The following is a 23,055-nucleotide window of genomic DNA, read 5'->3' as shown; positions in this document are numbered from 1 at the left end:
ATTGGCCACTGCCCCGTGTATAGTCCCGACGTACGTGTTTTACGTCACCACGTTCAGAACAATCGGATTTTCCGACAACTTTGTGTGACCGTGTGTATGCAAGACAAGTTTGAGCCAACATCCGTCGGAAAAAATCCTAGGATTTTGTTGTCGGAATGTCCGAACAAAGTCCGACCGTGTGTACGCCCTATAACAGTGCTACATGAAAAAGGAGATGCTATTTAGGTCAGCTAAGTGCACTTTTAAGAAAAGACTTTTTTCTTAACTTTTAATGAGAAGTTCACTCACACCATGCCTGCATCTGAATTGTGAAGGAATGTGCTGTGGATTCCTGTACAATTCAACCTGCATGCAAAACGCACTGCTTTTGCGATCTGCAGCAGGTGTCAATAAGAAGTTCAGGACCTCAAACGCAGGTCGCAAACGTAGTGAGTTTGCCCTGCACCTGCTAGCCCTGGATCAACATGTGATCTGGTTGCAGTGCATTTTAAAAAGTAGTGCATACACTACTTTTTGTGCATTGCAATTTTAGCCCATTCAAAATGAATGAACTTGAAATTGCACTGCACAGACCTGCATGTGAATTGCACAGGAACGTACAGTGCGTTCCTGTGTGATTCAGCTCCAGGCTTGTTGTGATCCAGTGATCTAAAAATTTTGACATAAGTAATAAAAAGTGGGGTTTGCTGACATTGATGGCATCTCCTTTTTCATGTAGTACTGCTGTGAGAAATTGGGCAGTGCAGTTTAAAACCCAATTTTTCACAGTCAGGACAGCTGTGCTACATGAAAAAGCAGACATTAGACTTTACATTGCAGTTAATGTGACTGGGCTAATCTGCAGTCCCCTGAGAATCCAGATCCACTGCCACCATAATGCAGCTCATGTGTGCACACCAGAAGAACCTGGGAGCGATCACCCTCAAAGCCGGCCACACCCCCTCCCGCCCACTCAAACTACAGGATCTCCCAGTCAGGCTCCGCCTCTGAGATGAGCCTGAGTGAGTGCTTATAGAGAGCGGCTGAGCAGCTGCTGGGAGCGGAGGAAGAAGGGAGTTGGGGAAAGACTTTTTTTTTTCTGCACTCTGTTCAGGATTGCCCGGGCCCCCCCTGGTGGCTGGGCCCAGTACAACAGGGCCAGTTGTACTGGCTTATCAGCGGCCCTGGGCCTAAGGTGTACAATAAAAATGCTGCAGTGGAGGCTGGCCTCTCACTGCAGTGTCATAGAAGGGGGCATGTGTCTAAAAGACAAATACTCCCTTCCAGCCCAGCCCTCTTAACTAGAAGGAAAAAACACATGTTAAGATTTACCCATAATCCCATGTTTTTCTCACACCGTTAAGAGGGAGAATGAGAATCTGCTGCTGCTAAAAAAGTACAAGCTAAATCATATATTATTAAGCTATATGTTATAAGGTAATAATTTATTATGTATCTATTTACTATGAAATTATTGGCTGAAAGTTATAACTTCAGTAATTTCTCTGTTAAGCCACCTGCTTGAGTAAATTTTTTGAAAATATAGTAAACTACAGTAAAAATAATATATAATCATTATTTGTATATTACTTACTTATGGTAATTAACCCCTTGCCACCCAGGCCAATTCTGACACTTCTCTCCTACATGTAAAAATCTTAATTTTTTTTTGCTAGAAAATTACACAGAACCCCCCAACATTATATATATTGTTTAAGCAGACACCCTAGGGAATAAAATGGTGGTCATTTCAACTTTTTATGTTACACAGTATTTGCGCAGAAATTTTTCAAACGCATTTGTTTTGGAAATTAAACTTTCATGAATTGCGTCAGGAGGAGCAGATTCACGTCCCTGCCGTCGTTTCCATGAAGAGCCCCTTCCGGGCGTGGCTACTCCGCGTGCCCCCCCCCCCCCCCCCGTCAGAGAGACGCTCTGACTTCTGCAATCGGCTGCATCCTATGCAGCTGATTAGGCGGAATGGACTATCTGATTGGTCTATGCCAATTGGATCAGGTATTTAAATGCTCACACTTAGCTGGCTTGTGTCAGTCCATTGGCCGCCACCCGGATGTCAGCATTCTACTCAGCTCCTAACTTGAGGTAAATACTATTGCTATGACGGGCACTATATGGACATGGTTCTTTGTCCCTGTGTCTGCCATAATCTTTTTTACTTTCTACTATTTCCCAATAAGAGTAGGTTTGATCTAATTGTCCTCCGGCTACAATTGTTCCCACAGTGGCAAGCTTTGATCGCTGTTGGAAAAACTCAGGCGTCTCTTGTGAATGCGTCCCAGCAACCGGTTTATGGACACACGGACAATCCCCCATGTTTTGTGTGTGGAATCATGCAGCCAGCATGTAATTTCCCCTCTCTGTTTTTATCCCTCTAATCCCCAATGAGTCAAAAATATGTAAGTGCTTTCTATTTTGCTACTTTGTAATATGGTATAATAAGCTATAGATCACACTTTGGTGTCCTTGCTATGTTACCATGACAATATTGTTATACACATATATATTTGTGTTAAAGACATGAGAAAAATATACCCAACTGTAAACCACCCCTGAAGAAGGAAAAATACATGCCAATGCAATTTTCTGAAACATGTCGGGATGTATGCTATTAATCTCAAATTGAACTCAATTTTATTTGAGCAGTATTTTGGATTACTAGCTGTGGGTGGTATATATTGTATATTTTATTGACGTTTATTCATTGGTGTATTGTCCATACCTAAAAGTGAATTGTGCTTATTTTAAAAAAATATTTGCCTTTGTACATTAATAAAGTTGGCACCCTTGTGCCTTTTTATACATATCTACTTTCCAATTAGAGTACTCTTTTCTGCCCTATAAAGTCCAAGGGGGTGTCCCAACAATGCATTTTTGCATGCTTTTTCTATACTGTTTCCTGAGTTAAAAAAAAAAAAACAAAACACTAAGGTTAGCCCGATTTTTTTGTATACTATGAAAGATGATGTTACCTAAGATACCTAACATGTCACGTTTTAAAATTGCGCACGCTTGTGGAATGGCGCCAAATTTCAGTATTTAAAAATATCCATAGGCGACGTTTTAAATTTTTTTACAGGTTACATGTTTAGAGTTACAGAGAAGGTCTAGTGCTGGAATTATTGTTCTCCCTCTAACGTTCGCGGCGTATGTAACCTGTGTGTGTCTGGCTCTGATACTAGCCAGTGCCTCACCAGCCACTGACCTCACTGCACGTTGCTGCTTCAGACATGTCTGCCTTTGTTCATCTTTTTTAAATGGTGTGAAAATAAAATGTAGCGCATAAAAGGTGCAAAAAGTCTTCAATCAAGAAAACAACTAAAATAAAATGAACAAATGTCCACAAATATTGAAAATAACAGTGAAAAAACTTATAAGTCTCTCAATGTAGGTGAAAAAAATCCAATAAGTGAAAATGAAAAACAAATGACATGGAGTGTCCCACTGGAAATAGTACATGGATGTAAAACGACAGATGTTATGACACGGGTAAATCATCAGATCATCCCCAAGTTGTATCTCACAACTGCATGTGACTTAGTAAAGTTGGTGTGTAAGAAACTCTTACCAGATACATTGGACTCCCTTGTCAGCGACAGGGAGTCACTCGAGCGGGTTGCCTCTCAGGGCCTGAAAGCGGACGTCACGGCTCTGCGAACCATCTGGGTCAAACTCTGCGTGGATCTCCCGGGGCCACCAGGTGGGTCTTCTCAAAGGATGGCCAAGGTGCGAATCAGAGGGAACAGTGCGTCACGTGAGAAAGCTGGAATGAAGGCTGGTTGGATCTCTCAGTGGATATGTGGAGAAAAAATAAACAGGCTCCACATAGTGTAGATGAACAAAAAGTGGGATTTTTATTGCTAAAAACGCCAGGATACAATAAAATGTGATCACAGGGTATAAAAACAAAGATGGGCAACAAGAAGGATGCTGAAAGCGCCCGACGCGTTTCGATCAAATGGATCGTCTACTGGGGCATACAGCATCCCCTCCAAGTTGCCTAATATTTATAAAAAACATTCTAAAAAGCAAATTGTATGTGTTGTCAATCCAACTTCCCCATTGGATGAGTGGGGTCACATGATTGCACCTGACTGAGCCTGGCAGGTGTAGAACATCAAACATTTGCATATATGGTATGTGGTTAACCTGTTGAGTATCCCCAAACAGGCTTCACATTAAGCAGTAATAGGGTAGTGCAACACCAGAGTGTTTTTTCTCCACATATCCACTGAGAGATCCAACCAGCCTTCATTCCAGCTTTCTCACGTGACGCACTGTTCCCTCTGATTCGCACCTTGGCCATCCTTTGAGAGGACCCACCTGGTGGCCCCGGAAGATCCACGCAGAGTTTGACCCAGATGGTTCGCAGAGCCGTGACGTCCGCTTTCAGGCCCTGAGAGGTAACCCGCTCGAGTGATTCCCTGTCGCTGACAAGGGAGTCCAATGTATCTGGTAAGAGTTTCTTACACACCAACATTACTAAGTCACATGCAGTTGTGAGATACAACTTGGGGATTATCTGATGATTTACCCGTGTCATAACATCTGTCGTTTTACATCCATGTACTATTTCCAGTGGGACACTCCATGTCATTTGTTTTTCATTTTCACTTATTGGATTTTTTTCACCTACATTGAGAGACTTATAAGTTTTTTCACTGTTATTTTCAATATTTGTGGACATTTGTTCATTTTATTTTAGTTGTTTTCTTGATTGAAGACTTTTTGCACCTTTTATGCGCTACATTTTATTTTCACATGTTTCTTTGGTTGTTGTCACCCCGTATGTAGCTGCTCCGCATCTTATATTGTTTGAATTTAGCGCAGTGTATACTTTCACTATCTTTGCACTTTTTTAAATGGTGGATTGGTGGAACTAGTAGTTCTAAGAACGAATAAAGATAAGGTTCTTTGTCCTTTCCTTTAAGCTCACAGGAAACAACAAAGACACAGAATTTCTGGCAAGATTAAAAGGCTGTTTTTTTTTTGTACGTGCTAAAAATGTTCTTCACCTAAAAAGTGAAAACGAATGCAGTCACCACACCTATGTGCAGTCACCTTCCAAGCTTTGTTAGAAAATGTGAATATTCAAAATAATATGGTGACACGTGTCATAAAAACAACTGTTGTTATCAAAGGTCTAACCCTGCAGAGAGATGCCTAGTAAAATCATAACCTGTAAAATTATGCCCAGCAGAAACTGAAACTATGGAGTTATGCCTAGGAAAAAGAAAACCTATGGAAAAACATCCAGCAAAAATAGAGCCCACAAAGTAATTTCCTCCAAAATGACAACTTACAGAGCAATGTCCAGCAACATTGGAAGCCACAATACAGAATTGTGTGATGCCCAGTTGTCACGAACCTAGTAGATGAGCCCGAACTGCAGAGGAAGGCCTCTCTCAGATTCGAGGCCTCTGATAGAGTAAATAGGAGGCACAGGAGTGTAGAGTAGCACCAGTGCCTGGCAGGATCAACAGCAAGGAGGACAGTCTGGATTTGCAGGTGGCACTGTGCAGGGAGGTCAGCAGACGGGAAAAATAGGTAGGTGCAGCAGACTGGAGATTGGAGCAGAAGACTGGAGGCTGGAACAGACTGGAAGGAGATGGACTGGACTGGAACTCAGAAGAGTCAGACAAGCCAGGTCTTACACAGACAGGAGTACTGGAACAAGGCAGAAGCAGAAGCAGGGTCACTGGAACAAGCCGGGTCGGTATCAGGCAGACAGCAGAAGGACCAGAGGAGCAGGCAGGAGCATTGTCAAGACAGGCCCGGGGGTCAGATGCAGGCAGACAGCTGGGCTAGTCAGAGGCAAGCCGTGTACTACACAGGAACAGGTTCAGATAGCAGGGCACACACAGGAATGCTGTAGATCAGACAGCAATGTCTTTGTGTTTCAGCCTGGTTTAAATAGCCCACCCGGCGCCAGGGGCTGCACACGCTCCCGTGCGCGTGTATGCACACGCCTGCACGTGCGCACTCTTTCATGCACATTGGCAACCGCGATTGTGCACCAGTAAGTCTGGATCTTCTGTTACTGGCAGGATCTTCCTGACATTGCCCCCCCTAAAGGGCAGCCTCTGGATACCCAACCGGGCCAACTTCTCAGGATGAGACCTCTTAAAGGACTGGATCAGACTCTTAGATGTTACCTTCAGGTTCCTATGAGTTCTCTTCAGGACTGTAACCCTTCCACCTATTCAAAAATTGGATTTGGTTATTTCTCTTCCTGCAATCCAAGATTGCTTCTACCTCGAATTCCACCTCTCTGACCACTATTACAGGGTCAGAAGGATCCAAATTCCGACCTGGAAAAGAGTTGGGAACAGAAGGTTTTAGTAGCGTCACATGAAAGTCGGGATGAATCCTGGGTGAATCTGGAAGCTCCAGCTCATAGGCCACCTTGTTAATTTTCCTCTTTACAGAAAATGGACCCATGAACTTGGAACCAAGTTTCTTTGAAGGGCAAGCCAATCTTAGGTTTGTTGTGGACAACCACACTAGATTACTGGGTTCAAGCATTGTAACGAAATGTCCCACACTCCGCTTGAGTGCTTTCCGCTTCCTCCCAGTCTGAATATAGATATCAGATATTCCAATCGCTAACAAAAAACACAAGACAATACTCGTTTGGTTGCTGAACATGGACTGTTTATTGAAAACATAGGTACACAGGTATTACTCTGGACAATCCCCCCAGCTTTGCATTCCGGGCGGGGTAGACTGTCCAATCAGCAGTGAGAGCTGTTGGAGGAATTCGTCCCCACCAGTCTCACAGCTAATCTACATACACAACCCATAATATCCAAGGCAGACAGACACAAAAGAACATTGGAATTGCAGCCACACCCCAAACGACCCAGCAAAGAGTACATAACAAAATGAGACAATATAATATATATATATATATACACACATACACAACATTCCAGTGTGGCTGTAGAGTGAATCCAATTAGTACAGATCAGACTGGATTTCTCGGTCACCCTGTGCCCCTATTAGAGACACAGGGTAACTTAGACATAAGAGGTGCATGGGGAGCTGAAACAAGGTTTTCCCAACCACCCCAAGGGATTCTGGATTCCATGGGCCCCCCCGCCCAAAGTGACTCCCTCACAAGCATTCATTCTCCTCATCTAATTCTGTCGAAGACTTCTTTGTTGTGTTCCTGTGTTTTTGTCATGGTTTCTTGCAGTAATTTGTTATTGGAGCAGAAAACTCTTATGGTTTCATGGACAGCTGGTACAGAGCATTCTGGGATGGAGTTAGGCAAACATGATGGGTGGAAGCCATAGTTGGCAAAACATGGGGTTTGTTTTGTGGTGGATTGAGTGGAGTTGTTGTAGGCAAACTCGGCCAATGGGAGCAGAGAGATCCAGTCATCTTGGGAAAATGAGGAGAAACAGCGCAAGTATTGCTCAAGAATCTGGTTGGTCCTCTCTGTCTGCCTGTTTGTCTGTGAATGGTAGGCGGAGGAGAATGATAGTTCAATTCCCAGGGCCTCAAACAAAGCCTTCCAGGATCTAGAAGTAAATTGTACTCCCCGACCCAAAATAATGTTAGCTGGTAGTCCATGAAGTGTAATGATTTCTCTGATAAAGACTTGATAAAAACTTGCGCTGTTTCAGGAACTGAGGGTGTTTCCTACATTGGGATAAAGTGTGCTATTTTAGACAATCAGTCCACCACCACAAAGATGGTGGTATGACCCTCTGCTGGGGGCAATTCAACAATAAAGTCTATGGATAACATCTTCCATGGTCTGTCTGGAACAGGCAATGGTTTTAGCAACCCCCAGATCTTGGTTCTACTATTTTTGCTTCAAATGCAAGTGGTGCAGGATTCCACGTATCTCTTGCAGTCTCCAACTACTTGAGGCCACTAAAAAGTGCGTTGCACAAGATTAGCAGTTTTAGTTATACCAAAATGTCCAGACAGTACGTGGTCATGGCAGAGTTCCTGTATAGTGACCCGTAAACTCTCAGGTACGAGGATCTTGCTCCTGTACCAAAACAGACCATCTCTTGCTTGTAACTCTGTTCCAGCGGGAGGTGCTAACCCCGTGGAAGTTTGATTATACCAAACGAAAATTTCCTGGAGACAGGATAGTGTCCGGGGGAGAGTTTTCCTTAGATTTATGGAACATCCGAAACAAAGCGCCAGGCTTCATGTTTTTCGAGCCCGGCCAGTAGGTGACATGGAAAGAGAACCTGGAGAAAAATAATGCCCACCTGACTTGATGTGGTCTTAACCTCTTTGCAGATATCTGGTACTCTAGATTTTTATGATCTGTATAGATCAGGATTGGATGGGCTGCTCCTTCTAACAGGTATTGCCACTCCTCCAGTGCGGACGTTATTGCAGTTCTCGGTCTTCCACGTCAAAGTTCCTCTCTGCTGCTGATAACTTACGGGAGAAGAAAGCAACTGGGTGTAAGAGGGCTTTGGTCCCCTGTCATTGGAAAAGTACTGCTCCAACATCGATTTCGGAGGCATCAGCTTCCAGGACGAATGGCAGAGTAGAGTCTGGATGTTTCAAGACAGAGGCGGAGGTGAACAATCTCTTAAGGGATTCATAGGCAGTCTGAGCCTCTGGAGACCAATGGAAACGGATTCCCTGTTTGGTTAGCTGAGTAATAGGAGCGATGATGGCTGAGAACCCTTTAATAAATTTTCTGTAAAAATTTGCAAATCCTACAAAACATTGGATACTGTCACGTACCTGGTAGGAGTCTGATATGACGAGGTCTCAAGGATAGCCGGGTTCGGTAACAGGCGGGCAGCGAAGTACAAAGGCATAAGCAGAAGCAAGGTCAAATGGAAGCTGAGATCAGGAACCGGTAATCAGGAATGAATCAGAGGCAGAGTCAGGGTAAGCCGGGTTCAGCAACAGGTATCAGGCAGGGTATAACAGGAATCAGAAGATAGGGACACAGCTGAAGACCAGTCAGCGCTGTTTGTGAGTCAGAGCACCCTTTAAATAGGCCGTCAGGCGCCAGTTGGCATTAGGGACGCGCTCCTGTGTGTGCACGCAGTCTGTTGCGCACACACGTGCGCATCAGCACCCTGGAAGTCCGCTGTTGCCCGTGAGCATGTGTGTGCGCCAGACCAGTTCTTTTACAGATACCTTTCTTGTCTGTGGGGACTAGGATCCATCTTGATTCCTTCAGTTGAGATGATTAGTCCCAGAAATGGAATACTTTTTTGCTGGAACCTGCACTTTTTAGGCTTAGCACACAGGCCATTCTTCTGGAGCCTAGCTAACACACATCTGACGTGCTTGCGGTGAGAGTCTATGGAAGAGGAAATGATCAGGATATCATCTAGGTAAACGATGACCAACAGATCCAAATATTTTTGAAAGATATCATTGATGATGTACCGGAATGTAGCAGTTGCATTGCACAACCCGAAAGGGCATCACCATGGCCCGAATCGGGTGTGAAAAGCTGTCTTCCACTCGTCTCCTTCTCTGATGCAGACCAAGTTGTAGGCCCCTCAGAGATCAAGTTTGGTAAAGATGGTAGTGGCTCCCAGTCTCTGAAATAGTTCGGGCACCAAGGGGAGAGGGTAGCGATTCTTAACAGTGATTTTGTTAAGCTCGCAATAGTCAATGCAAGGCCGTAGGGTGGGATCTTTCTTTTCCACAAAAAAGATATCTGCTCCCGCCGGAAATGTGGGTGGGCGGATGAATCCTTTTTCTAGATTCTCGTCAATGTTCTCCTTTAATGTTCTCAGCTCTAACTCAGTGAAAGAGAAGATTCTCCCAAAAGGGACTTCCGCTCCCGGAAGGAGCTCAATGGGACAATCGTAGGCCCGGTGGGACGGATGGGCCTCTGCTCCCTTTTTACTGAAAACATCCTTAAAGTCATGATAGGCTTCCAGAACAGATTGGCATATCTCTGTATCGGTGTCCGGACACAACAGGGTAGGTGGTTCACAGGTATCTTTAGGGATACAGAACTGCTGACAGTAAGGACAGTAAGGATATGAGGATTGTGGGCATGCAACCACGGCTTACCAAGGATGACTGGGAACACTGGACACTGCTGTACATGCTACTTACACTGGCCAGAACTCAACTCAGCCAGTTTGGCCAGAACTCAGACTAGACAGCCAGGCCAGAATTGAGGCCAGCTAAACCTGAAACTAATCAAGAAAGTCAACCTGCATTACCAGATGTCCTACCTTCTTGATGGACTCCTGCATCAAACTTGTGGGGTGACCAATCACTCTGCAGACATGAAAAAAAGGGAATGCGAGGTTTCTCACTAAAAGCTGACTTTTAAGGTAGGCCAAGTTTATATTTTTTACAGTGACATTTGTTTTATCATACTTTTCTACGTTTTCCTTATGCTGTTCTTACTTTTTGGGGGGTCTTGTTTGTTCATTTCTTTTTATAAAAAGAGCCCTGAACCCCGGTGGTCTTTGATCGCTTTCATGTTGTTCAGGTAAATATCCACCAATCAAAGGTTGCCTACCTCTGCTCTAAAGGGTACCAAAGAATTCCTTGGAAATTTGCAGCACGCTAACATATACTGTGCTATTTTTGGAGCAGTTTTTGGCACTTAAGTGTCTTTTACATTCTACTTTACAAAGACGGTCTCCTGCATCTGGGGTTGTGCTGGAACAAAGAAGTTATCAGTTTCATTTAATTTCATTCAGTTTCCACTGAAACCAATTTTGTGTTTCCACATATTGCAACACAAGCGGAATGAAGGAAATCTAGAAGCTAGCTTCAAAAATGTACCTAAGCCTCACATTCCTAAGGAAAAACATGACATGGGTCTGAGAATAATATTACGAGTTGAACACACAGACTGAGTACATCAAATTAAAAGATCATATAAAGATCATATAAAGAAAAAAATAGAATAGAATTAAAAAAAAGTGACTTCTATAAATATATAAAAAATATGAAGTGGATTTATGTGCACACTTACAGTAAGTACATTAAGTACCAAAAAGAAGGGAAAGAGGAGAGATCTATAAACTACTGTATAAGAGGACAGAATGAGGAAGAACAGTCAAAGGGAGGACAATTGAGATGCTACTGATCCTAATGCCCTTTGTGCTGCATAAAGTGCTTCTTTCCTTCATTAGGGAACAGGCAGAAACAGACCTGGAAGTCCTGCATTTTACAGATTCCCAGACTGTGACTTAGAGCGTTAAATGCTGTACTCTTTGCCAGTTTTGCCCCCTTCCTCTCCTTACAGTTGCTATTAGCCTAGGTGTTATCTGGTATTGCTGTACATGTGTATGTCAAGCACTGACATTATTTCTGAAAGCTGAGGAAGAACACAAATCTCAGTGCTGCTGGATAAGCAAAAATAGAAGAAGACAAAGTAATTTTGTGGATGCTGGAGAGAAGGAGGATAAAGAGATGTTCTCTAAGCGGCCTCTTGGGGATAACACTGAATCCACTCTATATCTGACAGACATACCAGCAGCGACCATGAAGATGTTGAATTGTAATTATGAGAAGGAGAGATCAATCCAACTGTAACCTCTAATTTAGGAAGACTTGTCTTTTTATTCTATGTAAAACTAAATTAAAACTTTGATTGGATGCTATTAGCAACAACGTTAATTTTCTATTCATTTTCAAATTTCAATTCAAACGAATCAGCCCAACTATCTCTTAGCTCCAAATAGTGCATAGAAGTGTCACATAACAGAACCACAAAGTTGTCTATACCTCTTAAACTGGAACTGAACTCAAAAATGAAGGTTTACTGTTATAGAAAAGTCACACACTGATGACATCAGATCGCATCCAACTTTATTAAAACTTGACATAGCACACTGCTGCCATGCCTAAAACCATCCCTCCCTAACATTTTACCCAGTACAGGCATGATCACAGAATCAATTTGAATGATCTCACTACTGTGCTGCTCAATGTTCTCCTTGCTGGAGGCTCTGAAATGAGAAAAAAGCCCACCCTCTACTAAGATGACAAGTGACAATTTTTTTTGCCACCTGCATACTTCGGGTACAGGTTACAGAGTTCAGTTCCTCTTTAAAGTAGTAATGAATCCAAAAACAATAATTTTTTTTTAGGCTTTTTTTATAAATTATTTTCACTAGTTATCCTGCCAAACTGTTGCTGTATCTGCTTAAAAGGTGTTAGCTGAAGTTTGGATTTAATTTGCTGGCCAAGGCCTTGTGTTGCTGCATTTCAAGAGAAGTTCCACCCAAAAGTGGAACTTCCGCTCATCTGATTCCTCCCCCCTCTGGTGCCACAATTGGCACCTTTTAGGGGGGAGGGGGTGCAGATACCTGTCTAATACAGGTATTTGCACCCACTTCCGAGAATAGACTCCCACGGGAGTCACGCCCCTTCCCGTACCCCCCGCTGTCTCCTGGGAAACACACAGGTCCCAGGAGATAGCGGGGACCAGTTAGGACGCGCAGCATGACTCGCGCATGTGCAGTAGGGAACCGGGAAGTGAAGCCGCAACGCTTCACTTCCTGATTCCCTCACCGAGGATGGCGGCGGCAGCTGCTGCGACCCAAGCGATTGATCGGCTTCAACTGCCGACATCGCTGGGAGAGGTAAGTGTCCATTTATTAAAAGTCAGCAGCTGCAGTATTTGTAGCTGCTGGCTTTTAATATTTTTTTTTTAGGTGGACTCCGGCTTTAACACTCTTCCCAGACTGACAAGGCAATGCTGCTATCCAAGGGTGTCTTTGTTGCTCATCCATTCAGAGTGGATACATCCTAAGACATGAAGTGTGTTACTGGGTGGGATACCAGATGAAAATAAAGGGAAAAAAGCTTGAAAAAGAAAATAAATGCATTCACTGTATTAAAGCACTGGTACACTGCAATATATTACATTTTTGTTTTTAGGTTTAGTACCACTTAAAAGAGGAACTAAACTCTGAAAGCTTTAACAACATTTCTCCCTTATCTGACATTGTTATGCATTTTAAGTGGTTGGGAGACCTTCACCATCAAGCTAACATTTAAGGTTCATACAATGCAATTAAATGAGATAAACAATGGGGTAAATGTAAATACTCCAAACATAAGTGTAGACATTTCTAATAACTTAGGACAAAATACTCATATTCTTGCATAAACCTCATCGTGATTGATTCCCATTTAAGAAAAAGAAATATGAGTATCAGCATTAATTTCAATATAAGCAACTTGCAATATGAGTTTATATACATACAACCACAAATAAAAAGTAATAATATAGTATGCAGTGCTATAACCAAATTAAATTAGTGCATAAAGTGAAATAAAATAATATTATATCAATGCAATCCACATGCATAGATGGAAAACAGTCCCAGTATGTGCATTCTAAAGACTTCCTCCTCCTCATAAAAAAATTTCACTTGGCAATGTAAGTGTATCTTCACCAATTAGCAGAATTGCAAACTGACCAGAAATAAATGCTGCCAAGTTATAAGCAGCAAAAACAGCATTTGCACTCCACCTGCATTGTGACAATTTCCATTCACCGTGTAATAAAAATGCTCACTCACCACAAGTATCTGCCGTCAAATTATAAGAAGCACAATAGCATGAGAAGTGTTGCAGGCAAACTTTAAATATGGTCCACTAATCCTCCATAGCGAAGGTGTTCTGCACCGTGCCAATTTCTCACGAGCACAAATGTATGCTGATTGCTGCCCCAGTAGAGGAAAGGAGGAGTGCTATTGCACTGCTTATAATTTGGCAGCAGATACTTATGGTGAGTGCGCATTTTCATTATACGGTGAGTTGAGATTGCCTTCTGCTAATTGGTGTAGAGACACTGTTACATTTCCAAGTGGAGACATAACACAAGGTGGAGGAATTATTTAAGTGACTGCACATACTGGTATGGTTTTTCATCTATGCGTTTTAATTGCATTGTTATCATGTTATTTTATATACTTTAGGCAGTGGTTCCCATTTAAGGTTTTCATATATGCACATGACCAACTGCCATTTAAAACTCATTTATTTATTTACTCAGTTAAAGGTCATACACTGCAAATGATATTTATCTAAGAAGACACAGAAACAAGACTGTAAAGAAAAGATTACCTCACTGGTTCTGAAAGCAATGCGGTAGCAGAATGGAGACACTTCTTTTTCCTTGATACCTTCACCCTTCTCCCTGCGAATACTGACTGCTACGGGTCCCAAATGCTCATCAATTCCAAAGTAATTTTGATGCTCTAGAAACAAATACATAACCTGGTTTTATATGCAATCTACCTGGAAATATAAAGAACCTGAAAGTTTCAGATGAAAGTTTTAAAATGATGCAACAGCTTTATGGAAAACACTTTTAATACATATCAGGTAAGTGTAAAGATATGTAGTGTAATACAAGAAATCCATTTAACAGAGGATACACACAGTAGATAATGTTCAATACCAAAAATAAACATTAAAAAACATTGCTTTATCAGGTACATATTAGATATTGCATATGTATAATTCATATTTACCAATTGCAGCCAACAAGTGGAGCACAACACAAGAGCTGTGCAGTTCTCTAAGGATCGCTGTGCAACTATTTTGCTCAAAAATAGACCTGAATATCGGACAACCCCATATGTTTTTCTCCTAGCGGAGATAAAAATTCACCCAGGAAGTCAAAAAACTTAAAAGTACAGTTGGGATTTCTTATCAAAGCACCCAGTACGCTTTGCAAATCAAGTGTTGTGGATATATCATATAACAAAAGTTTTTTTAGGAAAATAAAGTCATTATACTGGTACAAAGAATTGTAAAAATGATATAACAGATCTAATTTGCAAACATCCAAAAAGAAATACAAAGAATAAAATTAACTAATAAGCACAGTAGTTTCCCTTGGAGGCACTTTTGTATAAATCCTACTTACAGACTGAAAATATTTCCCACCATTGAAGATCTTGCCTACCAATTTCTGAGAGAGATTTATCCTTGTATTCGTAAAATACTTTATTCCCAAGCTATGGAATAAAGCACAAAATAAAAAAAAAAAACATTGGTATCAGAATTCTCCTTACTCTCTTTTAAGCTTTTCTTAGGCTAATGTTTCTTAAACTTTAATTTGTGATTTTATCTTTTGACGTTTGATGTTGTTAACAATTGATAGTGAATAAATATACATACTTCTGCATACTAATGAAAATATAGTTGAGGGCCAAGTGGAATGATTAGTTTTTTATTTGTAGTTTTCAGTTTTAGTAAATCTTTTCTTTTTTTTCTTTTAGTAAATGTTTTCTCAAGAGTTCTAAGAGCTATTGGATAGGTACTGTAGTATGGCTGAGGTTGCTGCCTGATCATGACTGGGATGTGGGGTGCAAACAATCCCCCTCCCTCCCCTTTATCCTTAACCCTTCCGCTTTTCCCTTATCCTGCCTCTTCTCTCTCCCCCTTATTCAACTTTGCTCCTACTCTTTTCTTCAATTTTTCCCTTTATCTTCTGCCCTATTTTATTATTCTTCTACTTGTGTCTCAATCTCATGGTATTGATATACTGTATGTAGCCAGGTGCTGGACTACAGAAACATGGAGGAGATATTTCCCCCTTTACAATCAGTTTACTTTCTACTAAGATACTGATATTATGCTTCACCATTCTACTCTGGCCAGGTAGAGCTAAAGCCAAGCCATCTCATAGACTTCTATGCAGAATGCTGAGAATCTTGGGAGTTGCAGTTTGGGGCGGCAGCCATATAATGGGACCAATAGGCTTTTTGGACTACAGATCCCAATGAACACTGTGCAGTAGGAGGTGCAGAGAGAGGATTTTAGTTAACTGTTCTTCCTCTTGGTGCCAAGGAGAGAGAGAGAGAGCGGAGCACTCTTATCTGAGTATTTACCTGCCAGCAGTGTTGTGAGACCGAGGACACCTGGGGCAGCGCAGCACGGCCCCCATCACAGATCCTGCATTTCTGATTTCCAGAAGCTTTCAGAGAGAAACGGATTGGGCCCCTTTCTACAGCAAGCTTCCACAGCAGCATCCTGGGAATGGGTGAGAGGGCTATCTGCCCATTATTGACACTGCTAGGAGAGACTAAGCCACTGAGAGCAGGACACCAGTGCATCCAACCCATACTGCATCTATACCAGCCCTGTACCACACTTCTATCAAACCTATACTGTACCCGTAACAGCCCTATACTGCAGTTATACAAAACTGTCACTGCATTTGACCCGTATCTACACTGCACCTGTACCACACCTATATCACACCTTGATTGCATCTTTAGTGCAACCATACAACATGCTGGTTTCCTACAACTGTTGTTAAGTGCATCACTACTTCTTAAAGGGTCCCAACAATAGCCAGCAGAAGAGCAACATAAAGGACTGCCCCTTCAACAAAACCATACTGCAAGTCCCTTTTGATCCCTTCTCTCCCTTTCTTTCATTTTAACAGATCCACGGTGCACATCCAGATGGTCTAGGCCTAGCATAGTCGCCATTAATGCACTTCGGCATTATAGTCTCCTGTATTTAGTAATTCAAGCTTTATTACTGCCCATTGCTGCACATTAGGTGACCGTGTTACTGCTGATATGAACACTGTAGGGTTGATTTACTAAAACTGGAGAGTGCAAAATTTGGTGCAGCTGTGCATGCTAGCTAGGGGTAAGCATCTTCACTGGTCTCACGATTCAATTTGATTATGATTATCTGGTCAACGATTTGATTGGATTCCGTGATGCATCATGATTACCGACGAGCTCCCACTTCCGCTTGGGCCACCTAGGCGGCCCCTCCCTCCTTGCAATCTTCTGGGACACGTCACAGGTCCCAAAAGATTGCCCAGCTATGCAGGACAGCGCAGTGAGACATGCGCACCCAGTTGTAAAGCTGGAAGCTGTCACAGCCGGATTCCCACAGTAGTATTGCCAGCGCCGTGGACAGGCAGGGGAGAAAAGGAAAGGTTTGGGTGGCCACGTCGCTGGATTGTGGGACAGGTGAGTGTCTTTTTATTAAAAGTCAGAAGATACACTTTTTGTAGCTGCTGACTTTTAATAAACAAAAAATTGACTAGAACTCTGCTTTGAATTAAAAATAACCTCACTCCCATTAATCCGGTGCACTACAGGGTACAGGCATTCACATACAATGCTGCTGGGAAGTCAGGAGGGAATACAATCCACTGCTGGAAAACAGCCCTGTGAAGTTCCCTGTATTGTCTCTGTGCTGACCAGTGGCAGCTGGTGCTCAAAATTTTTTGGGGGGCACAAACAAACTGAAATACTAACTGGAATACTAAACCTCCCCCATTAATTACAGCCTCATTGTTCCCATCAAATACAGCCACTTGTGCCCGTCAAATGCAGCCACTTGTGCCCGTCAAACGCAGCCACTTGTGCCCGTCAAATGCAGCCACTGTGCCCATCAAATGCAGCCACTGTGCCCATCAATTGCCGCCACTGTCCCCATCATATGCAGCCACTTGTGCCCACTATGCAGCAACTTGTCCCCAGTAAATGCAGCCACTTGTGCCAATCAAATGCAGCCATCACTTTACCAACCCCCCCACAATGCATGGGCCACCACTGATGCTGACAGACAGTTCCCTGGCATTCCTGTTTGCATCGTCCTGTTGTTAAAATTACTGTGTTTTATTAAATCCCGAGTTACAATGAATGAAGTGCCCTACTGTATGTGCTTTTTAAAAAAATATGGAACTTCATACTGAATTTCACAGTACAATACATGCCGCTCATGTGACTGCCCTGCCCGGCCCGCCTCTCTCCTCTCACGTCTCATGTCTCTCCTGAGTCCTGACATCAGTGGGGAATTGTCAGCCCTGCCCGCCTCTCTTCTGATCTGATAGCTACAGTCAGCGGGCAGGGGCTGAGAATTCCCAGCTAACGTCAGGACTCAGGAGAGACGTGAGAGGAGAGAGGCGGGTCGGGCCGAGCACGGCAGTCACATGAGCGGCATGTATTGTACTGTTAAATTTAGTATGAATTCCATGTTTTTTAAAAAAACACATACAGCGGGGCACTTCATTGTAACTTGGGATTTATTAAAACACAGTAATTTTACCAATACGCTCGGAGTGCTCTTCCGGGAGGGGCGGGGCGAGTCGGGATGACATCACCCGGCAATCGATTTTCTGGTCGTATGCATCGATGCCGCATCGGGGACACCTGAATCACGATGCATCGATGCAGTGATTAATTTCAGCACCCCTAATGGTAGCCAATCAGCTTCTAACTTCCGCTTCAAATAAGCTTTAACAAAAAAAACTGGAAGCCGTAAATCAACCCCAAAGTGTCATCTTATGCCTTGTTCTTTTTACTAATCACTCTGTATGCTAAATTGTGTTATTGCCTTTGTTAATCCATTTTCATGCTTGTCTCTTTACCTACCATATCATGTGACAATATATAAGTTTTCCTTTACTAACTGTTTCAGTGTCTGTTTTCTTGGACATGGTAACTATTTATACTGGTTACCAGATAATACTTTCAGAGAATTTCTGTGGTATTTCATGCTTTGTACACTCAACCTAGTGTGTCAGATGGGCTAAAGTTCTTATAGAGTTTGAGGCAAAGAACAGAGGACCCATCCAGTGGTTCCTACCGAAGTAATGATATATATAGATATCCTACTGCATTGTCTCCATCATTCCATAGGAATAATAGAACCTACACTACGAAAGTTAGATATTTTATCTTTATATTTTTCTTTCTTATGTTACATAGGTTGGTAATCAGTAGATCCAGTAATGTTTTATTTCTAGTTGGTGCGTCTACCATCTGACCCATAAAATTGTCCTGCAAGACATTAAGGAACTGGCGAGCCTTAAATGAATGCGCAGTTCCCTCCGCCCAGTCTATGTCTGGATAATTAAAATCCCCCATTATGATAACACTTCCCATCCTTGCTGCTAATCCAAATTGTGATAGGAGATCTGTCTCCACTCCCTCCCTCAGGTTAGGGGGCCTATAGCATACTCCCAGTATTATTTTCCCCTTAGCTTCATCCCTTTGGAGCTCTACCCATAAGGATTCCACCTCCTCCCTAGCTCCCTCAGTGATGTAATCTCTCACATTCACTTGTACATTATTCTTGATATATAGGCATACCCCTTCCCCTTTTTTACCCTCTCTATCCTTACGGTAAAGGACAGCAGATGCAGATGCTGGTTGGAGGTGTGGAGCTGCCACATGTAGTCCTGTTCAGGTTTTTTATGCTAATTCCTCTGATTTGATAATGGATCTTCATTCATAAATCTCCATTGCACTCCCTTGGAAACTCCAACTGTGTGCTACAAGTATCTTCTTTTGTGGCTACATTGTTGCTGCTCCTTCTGTTCAAGAAGGTAACTGTTTTTACATCTTGGCTGATATCCCTTGTGCTTGGGACACATGGGCTGTTACTGTTTTCCTCTTCCCATCATCCATTCCCCTGCCTCCTTACCGTCCTTGTTGACTTCCAGCATCACTAACCTATTGCATATGTGCTATAGAACTCTCTGATGTGCTACCCCAAGGGCAAGCCCCTGAGGAAGACCACACTGGTCAAAACGCGTTGGATTGCTTGGAAAACGCATATTTCATCATACCTACCTGGGTCTATTTCATCATTTGTATTTGTTCTTCACATGCTATTTTCTATGCAATTTTAATGTTGTGTCATCTCCCCCATACTTTTGGAGAGGGGATATTTTAGTTTTTTTTCATAATAAATATCAGTTTTTATGATATCTTTACGTACTTGATCTATTACTCTTGGGTATCACAAAGCCCCGTTGTTCCTCATCATTCCCCATTTCCCTTGTGGAAAAATGTTCTATATTCTGTACTTCATAGCAATACATGCAAAGTTCCCTATATTGTTTAATATCTTTAAACAAACTACAAGAATAGTTCCTAATTTCTTGATCCTTCTGCTGCCCTGAAGTCCCAAGCAGCGTTATGAGCCCTACCCAGTTCTCCTTTGCTGGGCTGGGTGAATTCACATCCTTACGTTATGCAGATAAGGATAGGAAAAGGTTCATTTAGGTTCAGCTAAAGAGAACTTTGTGGGACTGACAACACTGCTTAGGAATTTCAGGGCAGCATTTATAGTTATTTTTCTGCACTTCCAGCACTTTTAAGGTAACAAACATGGAACAATGTTCATGTATTGCAGAGATAAACTGCCTAGTTTTTTTAATTTTGCCCAGACGTACACCTAAATGCCAGTAGACTGAGAATGAAGAAATGAGAAAACTTTTGTCATATAACCTTGGCGAACTCTAAGTGTTTTAGTAATATATGCTTGTTTTGGTATGATAAATCTATAATACATGTTATGCTTCATAAATAAATCAGTAATGCAAACAGCACTACTGGATTGTTCTAATTTAACATGCTAGTAAACAGCTTTGTGCTACATAACTTCTCCTTCTTTATACAGTAACTGGAATTATAGGGTATCTGCGTCTGCTGTGGTATTTGAATTTTGAAAAACTCTGCTCTATTAATACCTTATATCAAATTCACATTAAAGGCTTGTTCGCACCAGCAACGCTGGGCTGTGATGCCCAATGCAGTTCCAATACAAGGACAAAGCTAATGGTCTTATTTCTTATTGTTTCAGTTCACACAAATATTCTAAGACACATTGTACATTCATGTAACCCTGGCAATGTTTAACCACTTCCCACCCGCAGAAAGTCATGTGATGTCCTGGACTTTGAGTGGGGATATCTGAATGATGCCTGCAGCTGCAGGCATCATTCAGATATCATTCTTTTTCACTGGCGATTCCCAGCACTGTAAAAACAACCCCTCCCGCCACCCTCCGGTGCTTCTACCAGCTCACCCATGCGATTGGCGAGCCGGAGAAGGAATAGGTCACATCCAGCCCCGACAGTTGTAAACACTGCTGTGTATTTGGCTAGAAAGGCTGAGATCATTTTTTTCTTTTCCATCTCAGTCTTTCCAGGCTAGAGGAGAGATGTGGGGTCTTATAGACCCCACATCTCTCTGTAATGAGGACCTGCCATTCCCTATTCCTATTACAAGGGATGTTTACATTCCTTGTAATAGAAATAAAAGTGATCATAAAAAAAATGGGGAAAGTTTAAAAAAAAAAAAGTTTAAAGCGCCCCGTTCCCATACGTAAGTCGCACCCACAGATGAAGCCAGGAATTCATTGCCAGTAGTTTGTGGCATGGGTTTGCATTGCAAAGAACAACTGATTGCTCAGACTACCCTAAATTTAAAATATATACACCCCCTAAAGTTATCCCCAAACCTCCCTCTAACTCTCAAAGGCAGTGGTTCTTAAACTCGGTCCTCAAGTACTCCCAACAGGCCATGTTTGCAGGTTTTCCTTCATCTTGCACAGGTGCTTTAAATCAGAGTCAATGGCTTGGTATTTTTGACATGTATTTTATCTTAGAGAAATTCCCAAAACATGGCCTGTTGGGTGCATTCATTTTTTAATTTCCTTGTTCCTATTCTACCATGACTTCAGAACGACATCACATCAAGGCAATAGAATTGCTATTGTATGCAGGTGGGACAGAGAGGAGTGGAGTTACATAGTCCACCAGCCAGGGCTGACTATGCTGGTTGGGGGTGGAGTTCTATAGTCCACCAGCCAGGGCTGACTATGCTGGCTGAGATTTAAATGCAACAAAGGCACAGTGTTTTCAGCCCAAACAAGAAGTTAAAGTGGAGCTAAACTTTCTCAACCAATACTATATATTTTTAATCCTTATATTATATTTACTTGTTTTATACATGATTTATATTTCTTTAGTTTCTTCCTTGTTTCTGACCTAGGCCAAAATAATGTTATACATTCCAGAAGTATTCCTGGGTATTTTTTTTTCTTTCCTCCAGAATACAGATTTTCTCAGTTAACCTCTTAACATCGGTGTCTCCCAGCCCTTTTGGAGGTTCATAACGCCAGGAGGCAGGGCGGGGCTTAAGAGCATGTGACCACAGTGATTGGCTGTCACATGATCCCATAACTCCTAATCACAAGCAGCGATCTGGAGCTTTCAGTTAGGCGCCAGTAACTGTGCCCGCGTTCTCTCGGAAAAGCTGTATGGATAGCAATTCGCACAAATATGCAGCCCCTCTGCGTCGAGGACTAGGCGCTGAGAGGCCGAATATTTCCGTGCACCCGGCGCCAAGGGGTTAAAGTGAAGTTCTAGTCTTCCCCCCAAAAAATAATATATATATACTGTAGCTGCTGACTTACCTGCACCAGGATCCAGCACTGTCCTCACCTGAGCTGATTCTTCATTCAGCTTCATTTACAGGTGCCAGCATCTTAACCAAGGGAAACCGGCAATCCAACCGCAGGTGGGGGTGGTGGGGGGGGGGGGCGGATACTGTCAAAACTCCAAAAAAAGTGCCAAACGTGAAGGAGGGGGGAGAGCAGAATTTTTTCATTGCGGGTGAAGTTCCTCTTTAAACACATCCTCCGCCTGCATGCCTGAGCTAAGGGCAATTGGATTCCAGGAAGTAAATGCTAGATGAATCATCTGTCCCTACTCACGATGGCCACGGCTAGAAAAGCTGGGGAGGGAATTTCAAAGTGATTTCTCAGCAAAATAACAATGAAGACATGGATGGATGGGTGAGTTTTCTTTGACTATTAGAAATGTATTAAATAGCATTTTTGGTTTGTGGTGTTTCCCATTAACAGCAAACTGGATGTCTGACAGATCAATGGGTATTTTTCTGTATGTGCAGCATTTGTGCATGTACAGTAAACAAGGGTAAATGTGCATGTATTCCACAGATTAATGAATATGTTTTTTTTATTTTGCCCTGAACACCCTACACTTTACCCTATGTCAGGTGATGTGGCAGAAAGTTGTGTTTGTGTGAATAGTTAATTGAATTTGCCAATTTTTCCAGATAACTGTGTTTGTTCCCATGCATTTCTATCCTTCAAGGTTCCTCTAAACCTACAAACAAGACAAAAACAAATGTAGGAACAGGATATGCCCACTTAGTATATCTTTAGTTTATTGAGAGCTACAGAAGTTTATAACTTCTGCACGTCCGGTTTCCTGACACATTATGGATTGCCAGGGGATCTACTTTTTTGCATAGTTCACACAGACTGCAAAAG

General features: G+C 42.4%; 1 protein-coding gene across 3 annotated transcripts in view; it reads right to left on the bottom strand.

The window, feature by feature from the left end:
* The window catches only part of SIPA1L2 (signal induced proliferation associated 1 like 2), a 330,522-nt gene that overhangs the window by 225,644 nt on the left and 81,823 nt on the right, over positions 1-23,055 (bottom strand). For all 3 annotated transcript variants that reach the window (XM_073627936.1, XM_073627938.1, XM_073627937.1), the window contains exon 3: positions 14,050-14,183. In XM_073627936.1, coding sequence (XP_073484037.1) covers positions 14,050-14,183 — 134 coding nt within the window. The remainder of the gene's footprint in view (positions 1-14,049; positions 14,184-23,055) is intronic.

This window comes from Aquarana catesbeiana, linkage group LG04 (assembly GCF_042186555.1).
Source record: "Aquarana catesbeiana isolate 2022-GZ linkage group LG04, ASM4218655v1, whole genome shotgun sequence".
In the NCBI taxonomy this organism is placed as follows: domain Eukaryota; kingdom Metazoa; phylum Chordata; class Amphibia; order Anura; family Ranidae; genus Aquarana; species Aquarana catesbeiana.
The sequence above is the reverse complement of the archived record's forward strand: the minus strand, read 5'-3'. Positions and strand labels throughout refer to the sequence as shown.